General features: G+C 36.4%; 1 protein-coding gene across 5 annotated transcripts in view; it reads left to right on the top strand.

The window, feature by feature from the left end:
- Nucleotides 1-5,451, top strand: part of LOC128121193 (zinc finger protein 431-like) — a 30,533-nt gene extending 25,082 nt beyond the window's left edge. For 4 of the 5 annotated variants that reach the window (XM_052755615.1, XM_052755614.1, XM_052755612.1 and 1 more), the window contains one exon: nucleotides 625-5,451. In XM_052755615.1, the coding sequence (XP_052611575.1) occupies nucleotides 625-1,579 (955 nt within the window). In that variant the 3' untranslated portion in view covers nucleotides 1,580-5,451. The remainder of the gene's footprint in view (nucleotides 1-624) is intronic. The other variant, XR_008222105.1, reaches the window with a different exon arrangement.
- Nucleotides 5,452-14,042: the final 8,591 nt, after the last annotated feature.

The raw sequence follows: 14,042 nt of genomic DNA, 5'->3' as shown, positions 1-14,042 counted from the left end.
ACAAAATTAATAATCTGTGAAGAGGTGAGATGTATATCTTCAAAAAATTCTAGTAAGCAGAGTCCATAATAAAGATAGTATTGCTCATATATTTATTGTGACTGTGCTGTTTAGTGAGAAGGGCAGTTAGAGTCAATAGTCAATGGGCATTGTCATGGAGAAATGTTAATCTCTATTATAAATCTATGAGGACAGGAAGTCAAACTGAATTCATTGTGGAAACCTTTTATTTGTCATTCTTCCTTTACTAGGTATATCATTTGTCACTCTGGATACAAGACATATGAGCATAGAGATACGGAAAGACATATCATACCTCTCTCTCAGACCAATTAGAAAATATGTAGCAGTCCCCACATTGAATATATTTGTTGAATTTGATGCAAGTATTCAGTTAATTGTGTTTCTAGCTTCATTAAGACACCAACAAACTCACATTACAGAAAAGCCCTATGAGTACTAGGACTGTGTAACTACAACATGAGTGTAAACATAGTGATAAAACCTAAAGATCTTTTTCCTTTTATAATATGACCAAATTGTAAAAATAATTTATACATATATAAGGAGTCAACAGTGTATTGAATGTGGTAAAGCTTTTACATGTGCCAATTATTCTTGCAGGTATGAAAGAAACCAAACTGCAGAGAAACCTGTATTTTTTCAATGTGGTAAAGCCTTTGCATATGAGAGTCATCTTCACAGGCATGCAAGAACACATAGTGGGGAGAAAATCTTTGAATGTAATCAGTGTGGTAAAACCTATAGTCATCAGAAAAGTCTTCAGATGCATAAAAAAACTCATACTGGAGAAAAACCCTATGAATGTAATCAATGTGGTAAAGCCTTTGTTGATCATAGTATTCTTCGAAGGCATGAAAGATTACATACTGGAGAGAAACCCTATGAATGCAATCAATGTGGTAAAGCCTTTGTTCATAACAGTGCTCTTCAAGTACACAAAAGAAGACATACTGGAGAGAAACCCTATGAATGTAAGCAATGTGGCAAAGCCTTTGCACATTGTGGTCATCTTCACAGTCATGAAAGATCTCATACTGGAGAGAAGCCCTATGAATGTATTCAATGTGGTAAAGCATTTGTGCGTCAAAGTCATCTTGAGATGCATAAAAGAACACATACTGGAGAGAAACCCTATGAATGTAATCAATGTGGTAAAGCCTTTGTTGATCATAGTATTCTTCGAAGGCATGAAAGAATACATACTGGAGAGAAACCCTATGAATGCAATCAATGTGGTAAAGCCTTTGTTCATAACAGTGTTCTTCAAGTACACAAAAGAATACATACTGGAGAGAAACCCTATGAATGTAAGCAATGTGGCAAAGCCTTTGCACAATATGGTCATCTTCAAAGGCACGAAAGATCTCATACTGGAGAGAAGCCCTATGAATGTATTCAATGTGGTAAAGCATTTGTGCGTCAAAGTCATCTTGAAATTCATAAAAGAACACATACTGGAGAGAAACCCTATGAATGTAAACAATGTGGCAAAGCCTTTGCACAAAAGAACCATCTTCAAACGCATGAAAGAACACATACTGGCGAAAGAATCTAATTAATATGGTAAAGCATTTGTATCACAGTCATCTTCAAATTCATGAAACAACACATACTAGAGAGAAACCCTATGAATGTATTCATTATAATAAACCTTTTGCCTATCACAGTCATCTTCAAGTGTATATAAAAACATACTAGAGAGAAACCTTATGAATGTAATTAGTGCTATAAATCCTTTGTATGTATCAGTAATCTTTGAAATCATGAGAAAAAGTCATATTGCAGAGAAACCCTAAAAATATAGTCTGTGTGACAGGAGTAAAACTTTTGTGTGCATCTGATCTCTTAAAGCCTTTGCTTATCACGATAGATGTTGAGTACCTGAAAATGATACTGAGGGCTATTTATTATAATGTATTAGTAAGATCTTTAACCAATACACTTACAGCCAATTACACAACATTATTTTGTAGAAAAAAAAGTTGACAGTTTCAACAAACTGTTCAAGCACTATGATCTCCATTTTTATATAGTTTGGCCCAGCTATCTCATGGGGGAAAAATGAATTTATGAAGCACTATGTGTAGAGTAAAAGGGCCAGCTAAAGAAACACACTTTGTCCCTGAATCCAGAGCCTTTGAGAGATACACTGTGGTCCTGAAACTAGAGGCATAATTTTAAGAGGGACCAAGTGAAGGAATCGCTTTTTCCCTTAAAGCACAGCCAATGAAACACACTCTAGCTTTGACAAACTGAGCACAAAACCAACCAATCAATGAGCACAAAATGTAGCCTAACTCTGAGATTGTTCAAGCACAGGGATTGAAATCCAACCAATTCCCACCCCAGAAATCTTCCTGGAAAAACTCAGCCCTAAGAAGCCCCATATAAGCCCTGTGCATGTTCAGTTGGCTGCGGACCTTTTCCATACTGGAAAAGGAATCCAGACTCTCTCCTTGATTTCTCCCTCCACAATACATGACTTGAATTACTTTTGAGTGAAGACATCCTTTTGCCCAAGTGGATCAGAATATCTCTAGTGACTTGGAGCAAAGACGCAATGGACACTTCTTCTGGGAAACTCCCTTAGGGGAGTGGAGCAGAGCAACAACTGACATCTCTGGTGGGAAAACTCTCTTAGCAGAGTAGAGCAGAGCCCATCTCTAAGAACTCTCAGAGAGAAGCAGAATTTCTCCATCTTGTGGGGAGATCATCTCTCATGGGAACACAGCTCCAGGTATAGCCTAACTTCCTGTCAGGATACCTTTCTCCTCACCACTGTAATTATATAGGATACCTTCCAATCACACCTGTAGGTATAGTCTAACTTCCTACAGACAGGGTACATTCTTTCATTAAACAATAACATAATCCTTTTAGATTTTATACTTGTCTTAAATTGTATGAAATAACTAATTCAGGTGTAAAACTTCATGGATTGGTATTAGTTCCTTTTCTGTTGTGATATAATGTCTAGGTCAACTTATAAACGTGTTTAATTTTGCCCTTAATCCCAGAGAGATACATGATTACCATGAAAGTGGCATGGAAACAACTGTCAGATGTGGAAGCAGAAGGCTAATAACTCACATCCTTAACTGGAAGCATGAAGCAGAGTGTGGCACCTGTAAATGATGTGTGGATATAAATTCTCTAAGCTGGTAGTTCCAGTAACATATTTCCTGCAACAGGGCATCATTTCCTAAATCTTTCCAAATGAAACCACCAATTACAAGGATTCGTTTCTGGAACTCATGCCTACATACTTGCTTTTGGTTACATGAAGCAATTCATGGTGAAGAAAAACTGTAATAAGCCATTAGACCAGCTAAACACTGGCTACAGGAATGAATGCTTTCAAGAGAAAAACTTTCATGAATGAAACATTGTTTTACTAAAATTTTGCTTTAATTATAATTATGTGATGTCAGTGTTTGTCTTTTAGGGTGTGTGAATGTGCATGTTGTTCCTGAGAACATTAAACACTTGGATCTTCTTGTAGCAGGAATTACAGGAGATTGTCAAAAATCAGACCTTGGTCATGGGAATGAACATTTCTTAACTGCTCAGCTATGCCTCTAGTGTTGTAAATATTTTAAAAATTATTTCAATCATTTTGAAGTCAGAAAATGGGGACAAACTCATACAAGACAAGAACCCGATTTGTGTAAATAATTTGGTAAAGTCTTTTGACACCACAGTTGTCTTCAGCTTCAAAAAAAATACATTTCATTTATTTTTCATTGTAGCCTTGGAGGAAGTAAATTACTTACCATGTTCACTCAAGACATATGGTTGAGACCCCTGCATTGTGGTTTCTATATTGAAACATTTGAGGTAGATACTCAAGTGTGCTCTATGTATGGCAAATCTATTTAGTGAAGTTTATTTTTTGATCTTTATATCCCTTCTGTGGCTTTGTTCATCTACTATCATGCTTTTACTTAGTGACAGGTATTTTTTCTGCTGTAATGTATAGAATGAGATCCTATTCATCTCAGTGGTCTATTGTTTATTTAAATAGCAGTCAGTGTGTGATCATAATTTTTAAGTAAGGTTGTCTATGAAAGGTGGTGGGTTGTTGTTGCTGGTTTTGTTTTTCATATTTTCACATATACCCTTGTGCTGTGGGATGTTCTGTATGACAAATGTGTTGCTGATTGGTCAATAAATAAAACACTGATTGGCCATTGGCTAGGCAGGAAGTATAGGCAGAACAAGGAGGAGAATAAAGCTGGGAAGTGGAAGACTGAGTCAGGGAGACACTGCCAGCTACCACCATGAGAAGCTGCATGTGAAGATCCCGGTAAGCCACGAGCCATGTGGCAAGGTATAGATTTATGGAAATGGATTAATTTAAGCTATAAGAACAGTTAGCAAGAAGCCTGCCACGGCCATACAGTTTGTAGCCAATATAAGTCTCTGTTTACTTGGTGGGGTCTGAGCAGCTGTGGGACTGACAGGTGACAAAGATTTGTCCTGACTGTGGACAAGGCAGGAAAACTCTAGCTACAAATGGTGTCCAACGTGGGGGCAAGAGTTTCCACCTAAAACCTGAGAAAAGATTCTAAAACGGAGCTATAAACAGTTCCTAATTGTCTGTCTCAAATGAGCGGCAGCTGCTGGTTTGAGCTATTGATGGGTTCCTAGCGTGCACGCTCGTCCTGCCGTATGGCGGGAATGAGGCCTCTGCAAGTGGCACGTTAAGCTGTGTGGTGGATTTAGCCTTTGCTAGTACAAAACAAAAAAAAAGACGTTTTTGGTCTATACACTGCTTGGATAAAAGCATAGAGACCCACAGTAGCTCCCAGAGCTGGAGGAAAATGAACCACCGCCATGTTGGGAAGCTTAATGGGCAGATCCAGCAGCCACAGCTGCTGCAGTTTAAAGTAACAGATTCACAATAAGACAGATTCAGATGTAATAGTTTACAATGTTTGTAAAAGATACGTAGGCTTGAAATAGACAAAAAAGGTGATATATACAGTTAAATAAACAAATACATAGTGATATATACAGTTAAATAAATAAATACATAGTTTTAAAAAAATAAAGTCTTTAAAGACACAGTAAAATTAATATAAAAAATAAGCCACATAAAGATGGGTATTACACAGAGAATCTGGATTGTGTTGTCTTTGGGATTTTTAACTGCAGAAAAACATTTGATTGTAAAAGCTGTTGAGTTATGTCAAAATGTATATTTTAAAAGTACCTTGACTTTAAAATTTGGATATAAGGATATGTTGCTTTGGAAAGGAGACTCTGCTTTTTTTCCCACAGAAAGCCAAAGGCTATGGATTTGTTCCAGATTAAGATACATCAGGTTTGACCAGCCAAGACCCCCTAAAAGGTCTCCAATGACACCATGGCCCAGATGATCCAACATCCAGAATGGTTTGAAGGCAACTGGCTCAGACAATACAGCCTCATAATCCTAAAGTTTTCCTTGTGTCCCCATAAGATACAGCGCCCACCTCCAACAGGAAGTAGTAAGAGAAGCTATGCCCAAATTCCCAAATTATATGTAATTTTACTTTGTTAAGGTTAAAACCTTCCTTTTTGAAAAAAGGGGGGGAAGTGCTGTGGGATGTTCTGTATGGCAAATGTGTTGTTGATTGGTCAATAAATAAAACACTGATTGGCCATTGGCTAGGCAGGAAGTATAGGTGGGACAAGGAGGAGAATATAGCTGGAAAGTGGAAGGCTGAGTCAGGGAGACACTGCCAGCCACCACCATGAGAAGCTGCATGTGAAGATCCCGGTAAGCCACGAGCCATGTGGCAAGGTATAGATTTATGGAAATGGATTAATTTAAGCTATAAGAACACTATTTGCAGTATGAGTTTATTAATTTTACAATGAATAATGAAATTTGAAAACTTTATTTTCTTGTTGAACTAACCAATTCTCACTAAATTACTGTTCAGAAATCCTTATAACAATGTCAAATTTCAAGTGGGCCTGAACAATAATCACAGTCTTTTCTCTCGTAGAAGCATACCCAAGATAAGGTTTATAGAAGCACTCTGAAAGAAGAAATTTTAAATGCATCCTGATATTGTAGTGAGCGTAACAGAACTAGAACTATGTTTATTCTGGCAAATATAATTGGACTAGAGTAAGTTCAGCAAAGGTTCAGTAAAATCACCCATTTTAAAGAGGGATTCAAAACATTATGTTGGTGGAAAACTTGCAAGTGTACAAATTAGGGCATATCCTTCAATTTCTATGTAAACTTCATTCAAATGATTTATGCAACTCTGGAGATAAAAGTTTGCATCAAAATTTGGAAACAGTTTTTGACTCATCTTTTAAATCTTTTTGGGTATCCAAGATTCCTTATTGAGGATGAAATATGAGAAATCTGTGAAATGCTGTGGGAGATCCTTCACACTAAAGACATTTAAGAGGCTCCTCAGTGGAGAGAAACCATGCTACTGTACAGAATGTGTCAAGACCTTTGCCTAGTACTCCACTTTTAAAGATCATCAAAATATCAATCCTGGAGAGAAAACTTACAAATGAGAAGAATGTGTCAATTACATTATATACTGCTCACATCTTCAAACCCACCACAGAATCCATTGAGGAGAAAAACTCTGTATGTGTACAGTATGAGAAATCATTTATCTACTTCTTAACTGTGTGAAATCAACACAGAATGTATACTAAAGAGAAAAAATACAGATATAAAGAATGTTGCAAGTCCAATGCCTTGAGCTCAGAGCTTATATTACTTAAGATTTATGTTGGAACAAAATTTGATACATAATCATTGTTCAACTGTTTACACATAGAAAATATTCTTTAACATAGAAAGACTTGATTAGAGTATATTAAACAATGTTCATGTCTTACTCAATGTCAGAGAAAATAAAACAAGAAGACATATGTATAACTGAAATTTTGAAACATTTTACCAAGAAATAAAAGTTATATTCACCAAGCATCTTCTTGGTAAATAAGCTACAGACAAAATAAAGTTTTGTACAGAATGATTTAGAAATTATTTTTTAAAATGGCAAAAATTCGTGTGAAATTTGACTAAAGCAAAAATGATTTAAAATATAAGGACTTAAAGCCAGGTAGAACTATTTATAAACATCAATAAGCTAGGATATTTGTGTTTGTGTTATATTCTACAGGAAGATTGTTTTGTTCATAGTATTTGCAATTTTAACTAAGTGTATATTATAAAAGTTTTAACATTAAGTTATCCCCTTGCCTAAATTCCCAATAAATGTATTAATACCTCGTGTTTACTACCTGCTGCCTTGGCATGATAGGTAATCATTTTGTAGTAAAAGATGTAATTAGTATCATCTGGTCCATGGATCCTAATACAAAGTAAAATGTGTTTATTTCTTAGTACATTGTTTGACATAAATTCTAACATAGAAATCAGTAAATGTGTTTCTGGGGAGCAGAACATTGGAATTTGTGGAGGAATGAACGAGTTTGTTTGTGTACAGGGAAACCTCCATGTCAGAGAGCACACACTCAGGCCCATGAGAAATTTGTAAAAAAAAAAAAAAAACAAAAACACTTCAGTCCCAGCTGAACAAGAAAGCCTCCTGTGTTTAGTGTGGATATTGATAGTATTCAGAAAATATTCACCCCAGCCTTCTCCAATAGTGGTGCTCCCCTACAAAGAATGTCCCTCCTGACGTGATCTAAACCAATCCCCTTATTCATTTGGATAGAATGACCACTCTACCTGTAGATATTATCCCTAAAACATTGGTCATCTCTTTGTAATGAATAGGCAAAGATTCCTAATGATGTTGTTTCTCCATCAGAGGGAAGGGTCCACCAAATTCCAGCCATTTTGTGTGTCCATTTTTCATTTTATATATTTTTCTTATGACATTATCAGCCAACTCTCACATTTAATCCCACCACTAGAGAGGCAGAGACAAGCCATTCTCTGTGAGTTTGCAGCCACTATGTTGTACACAGTGAGTTCTAGGATAGATAAGTTGATGACACAGAAAAACCCTGTCTTCAAAAACCAAAATAAAAAATAAAGTTAATTATACTACAAAAGGCATTATAATAAACAAGGCCATGGGAGACAATGGGAAAAATCACTGAAGACCTTATAGAGGCATGGATTGCCCTCATGATTCTTGGCCACAAACACTTAGGTTTTTCTTTCTGTTGAAATACTTTCATTTGCATCTACTCCACAGATTTTGTTTGTTATTCTCAATGGGAGCATCAATGTTATTTTAATCAACCATTAGAGAGAAAGAGAATGTGTGGGTCCTTGGGGATCCTTAAGGCTTCTGAATAACACCTGTGCACAACCTCCATTTGAAATGGCTAGCTAACTCTCCTGGGTGTATCAGGTTAATTCAATCACATTCCCACCTCTATACTAAAGCCCTTCAAGATGCTGGTCTGAATGCATGAAAAGACCTTCAGTTTGATCTGCCTCTGAGAGCCGGTAGCGCTCTGTATCTTGGCTCTGCTTTAGAATAGGGAATGAGGATTGTGATCCTTGCCGTCCAGTATTGGTGTGTGGTAGCAAGCATAGTGTGTTGTTGGGGTTTTGTAATCTGAAATATTATCAGGAAGGTGAAATTTTAAAATAAAGTTTCCTGAGAGGATCCACATGGAAGGGAAAAGAGAGATGACATATTCTCAGGTAAATATATAAATGGAGATGAGATATGTTGTCTGTTGTTACAGAACTGTTTAATTTGAAGCAACTCCTAGTGTTTAATTTACCTCCTAGTTTTTTTGTATTGTTTTTGTTTTTCGAGTGTTTCTCTGTATAGCTTTTCACCTTTCCTGGAACTCACTTGATAGACCAGGCTGGCCTCGAATTCACATAGATCTGCCTGCCTCTGCCTCCTGAGTCCTGGCATTAAAGGTGTGTGCCACCACTACCCGGCTCTTACCTCCTAGTTTTGACAAGGCTTTCTTTTTCTTTTTCTCAAGTGTTTTTGAAGGTAAACAGTTTAAGTGCATGTGAACCATGTGTGTTTACCCATGTTTCACATTTCTCCGAGTATTTTAATTTTTTTCTAGATAAATTTTCTCAATTAATGCATAATGTAGAATTTTTTTGAATTACACGAAAACATGTACACTCACTTCTTTCTTAGAATGTAATTGTGTCATCTCAGTCAGTGAGAAACGACTTATGTTCCATGATCCTTCCTCACGGGGATCAAATGTTCATTACATAAATGTCAAAGAAAGAGGAACACACACACACACACACACACACACACACACACACACACACACACACACACACAATAATAATAATAATAAAACCAGGGTGGAATTTCTGCTTTGCCAAAAATAATGTTTAAAATAGAATTTCTATAAAAGACATACTGTGTCATATGCAAGGATAAAGTACTTAAGTGTGATAAAACTTCCAAATGCAATTCATCAGGCATAATGCAGTGTGAAATTTCCTAATAGGAGTGTTTTCTTCTTTTTCTTCTTTTTTTTTACTAGTTTTAAAGAGTCTATTCAATTGTTTCTCTTTGTTAGCTACAAACCTCCTAGTGAGCCTGCATTGCCCTTCAGTTGTGCTGACACCTACTACCAATTTCTCCCATGGGGGCTGATGTTGATTTTCTTGTCCTGGCTGTGGAGTGTCACACTTGCCTTCATCACTTAGAGTTCACAGTTTTCTCTTTAGCAGTAGTAACAGCTTTGAGGAAGTTTACAGAGGAATATGCAAATTTAATCATTATTAATGTGGAAACTGGAGTTTCTCTTCAGGTATCATCTTTACTCCCTTGTGACACAGGAGTAAAGTTCCAACACCCTGTATATACACTCTAGCTGTTAAAGGCAGAGATGCTGATGCAGGGCTAAGTTCTATGCCTTTTCATTTGTATAGCTTACTCATGCCTGCAATGTGCTTTGATCAAAATCCATTCCAGATGAGAAACATTCTTTATGAAGGCATAACTTCTAATCTTTGCTAAAGAGATCCACCTTCTAAGAGAAAAGCATTCAAATAAATGAGCTTATGGGGTCATTCAGTGGGAACACAACACACTAAAAAGGAAGTAAGCTATGCCTTTAACTGGCCCTTTCATTTGATACATTGTGGAAATCTATTCACAAAGACAAGGCAGTACCACTCATTTGGTCATGTCCACTCCAATTGGGTTTTATACAACTACATACATATAGTTAAGAATAATTCTAGGATTGGGAGGAGGAGGCTGGAGGGACAGGAAGAAGGAAGAGTTGAATCTTTGATTGATATGTAAAATGAAAAAAATCTTAATAAAAACAATACTTCTATAGTGCTATATTTATTATATTTGTGCCTAGAGTCATTATCCTTCCACATAATTTCTGAACTCTCCTACTCTCCCATCACTCATAAGATGTGTAAGAGTTACAAACCTTAAAATGTATTGTGCTATCACTAAGTATTTGTTTCTGAGAAGGCTGGTTTCAACATCTTTATCATTCTGTGAAGTACCATGCTCCAAACTGTTTCTGGTCAAGAATCAGTTGACAGGTCGGGTGGTGGTGGTGGCGGTGGCGGCGGCGGCGGCGGCGGCGGCGGCGGGTGGCGGCGGCGCACACCTTTAATCCCAGCAATGGGGAGGCAGAGGCAGATGGATCTCTGTGAGTTCAAGGCCAGCCTGGGCTACCAAGTGAGTTCCAAGAAAGGCGCAAAGCTACACAGAGAAACCCTGTCTCGAAAAAAAAAAAATCAGTTGACAATAGCAGTTCACATCAGAAAATCCAGATTTTTTAAATTGTAAAACCATTATGTAGTCTCCTAAAGGGTTTAGTAATATTAGATGGTCACTCAATTCTGGATATGACAGCAGAGCATAAATCACTCCTTTTAACTCCTATGCACTGGTTCACTGATACATTCATAAGAATATCTAGTTTTAGAAATAATTAGCTCCAGGCTTACATGTCACACTTTAACTTCTGCATCTGCTCTGATGGTCTCATGTGCCTATGTCCTGTGTGTTCTGTATTAGGCCCTGCCTCAGGATAACAACCATCACAACCATTTTTTGGTATTTTAATTAATTAATTTCCATAGCCTGACTAGAGCCTCTCTTCCCTTGCTCCTCTCCTTCCAATCCCTTCTTCCAACCATCTCTCTCCCTATCACCATTCACTCCTCTTTTTTCTATTCAGAAAATTAGAGACATCTCTTATATTTTAGCCAATCATGGCATTTGAAGATGCTGTAAGACTAGGCAACTTCTCCCCTATTAAGGCTAGACGAGGCAACACAGTATTAGAAAATAATCTTAAAAGGAGGAAACAGATTCAGAGACAATCCCTGCCTCCTCTGTTAAAACTCCCATAAGAAGAATAAGCTACAAATCTGTTGCATATGTGTAGAGAGCCTAGGACAGTCCCATGTAAGTTCTCTGTTTGTTTCTTCAGGCTCTGTGAGACACTATCAGTCCAGTTTAGTTGATTTTGAATCTCAACTATGTCTTTCTTATAGTTCAACTTGGAAATGGTGAGGAAGAGAGGGATCCCTTTCTTGTCATGGTATCACTAGAGAAATGTACATATAGAAATTCTGGAATGACATAGAAATCAAGTTTCTTTTTTTGATATGAATTCCACTATTCTCCAATATTACTTTTCAGACAATAGGTAAAGGCCTCATCATACTTCTATATCTGGTGTACATTCATCTGTTTTTCCCTGCCAGAGTTAAATGGAGGGAAATTGCCTTCACTTAGCTTCATGCTGGTTTTACCTAAGAATCAAAAAGCCAAAATCACACAGCACATTTCATTTTGAATTTCCTCTTTAATGCTAATTCCATACCTTTCTACCCATCATGTCACCAGCACTTATTTCACACCACCCTCCCTTTCACAACCACTCTATTCAAATAACATATATCAATTACTGAAAAGAGAAATGTATTTAACAAATTTAATTTTCCTCTGTGCCATCAAAGCATTACGCAAATGTATATAAGTTAGAACAGTATTTTTTTTCTGAATCAGTTGGCTTTCACAGAAGTGGCCATAGATGTCACACAGGAGGAAATGGGTTTCCTGGACTCTGCAGAGAGGCCTTTGCCTGGCAATGACAAGTTGAAGAACTACACCAACCTGGTCTCTATAGGTGAGATTATATTTTTACATGATTTGTAGTTTATCCCTGAGATTTCTATCAAGTGTTATTAGGAGACACATATATGTTGTGTTAATGAGTCTTACATATCTTTTTTCAAATGGTTGAATTTTGGTATATAACACCCATTTATGTAACTTATTCTTGTTTTTATATCCATTCTCCTGCCCATGATATAATTCTTATAATCCTGTATTATATATTGCTGGAGGCAATGTATACCCATCTCAACATGATGTTCCCTGCTTATATTTCTGATTTGTTGTAATTAAAATAAATATACACACAGAGAAAACTGAAAAAGCCTTCATTATTTTAAAGCATTTAACAAGGTATTTCCAATGAAGAAGTCAAATATGAATCTTCCATTATTTTCCTCTTACTCTGAGTTTAATCTGATGTTTTAACTCCAAATGTATTGAACCATGTGAAGACTGTGTCATATGTTTCTTCTAATGCACAGGACATTCTGTATCAACACAAGAGCTATTCTCCAACCTTGACCGAAGCAAACATTCCTGGAAAGGGTCTATAGAGTAGTCAGGATTCAAAGAACCTGGTAAGATTAAATGAAGCATTGACATGGGCCAAGGGTACACATGAAGGTAAATTCAGTCCTGTAGTGACCTGAGGCCAGTTAGTTAGTAAAAAGCATTCCTGAAAAATCTCAGTTATATAATGTCCTCAATGTGTTTCACAAGGTATGTGTTAGATGATCTTAGCCTGTTCACAAATGAATAGTGTTGATTTGAAATTTAGAAATTCACTGTAGCTTGGAAATGAATAAGAGGGCCTATTTATGCCCATCTGCATTTCTGTATTTTCAGAAATGGAGATCGTATTAAATTATTATGGTTTCTATATTAAAATAAATCTGGAAATGAAGTAATATAGAACAAGGAAGATTTTTTTTCTCTTTAGAAAATTCCTGACTTCATCATGATTTCATGAATTTCCACAATACATCTAAGATAACTTTATCCAATTCTACAAGCAACCATCATTAATTACAGGTCTGAAATTGATCAAGGTCCAAAAAGTATTACTGTTGTGCTCTAATACTTAAGAAATTGGGAATATTAGCTGGGCAGTGGTGGTGCCTTTAATCCCACCATTCGGGAGGCAGAGGCAGGCAGATCTCTGTGAGTTCAGGGCCAACATGGCCTACAAAGTGAGTTTCAGGAAAGGCACAAAGCTACACAGAGAAACCCTGTCTCAGGAAACAACAACAAAAACAAAAGAAATAGGGAATGTTAATTTTAATTGCTTTGAGGCCAAATAGGTTACACAGAGAAATTTCATGTTCTTCTAATTGACTGAGATTTTTCTTGTGTTCCATTATGATGTCTATTTTATAGCGTCTACCATGGTTTGAACAGTAGAATTCATATTATTTGATATTTGTATGGGATATTCTATAGATAACCCTTGTGGCTACTTGATGTATAATTTCTTTTAATTTTTATATTTACCTACTTATTTTTTGTCCTGATCACCTGTATATATAACAGAGTGATGTGCTGAAATCATGTAATATTATTGTCCTTTGTTACTCTCAGTGTATATTTCAAGTTTTAGGTATTTTATGATATAGGCTGTACATTAATTTACTGTATATACATTTGGGGTAGTAATGTCATCTTGATTAATTATTAAAATACCTGGGATGTTAATTCCTTCTTTATATTTTTCTTATAAATTTTCCTGTAAAGTCCATTTCATCAGATAATAGGGTAAAAACACCTACTTGTTTCCCATTTATTAGAAAAAAAATGTTTCCTCATTCATTTTATGACAGTTCTTATCTTTAGAGCTGAGGTTTTTGGAAGTAATAGAAAGATTGCTTTCATTTTTTTAATCCATCCATGTGGCATGGGTCATTTGACTGGAGAATTGATGCC

Source organism: Peromyscus californicus, unplaced genomic scaffold (genome assembly GCF_007827085.1).
Source record: "Peromyscus californicus insignis strain IS unplaced genomic scaffold, ASM782708v3 Scaffold_33__1_contigs__length_539039, whole genome shotgun sequence".
Classification (NCBI taxonomy): Eukaryota; Metazoa; Chordata; class Mammalia; order Rodentia; family Cricetidae; genus Peromyscus; species Peromyscus californicus.
The sequence above is the reverse complement of the archived record's forward strand: the minus strand, read 5'-3'. Positions and strand labels throughout refer to the sequence as shown.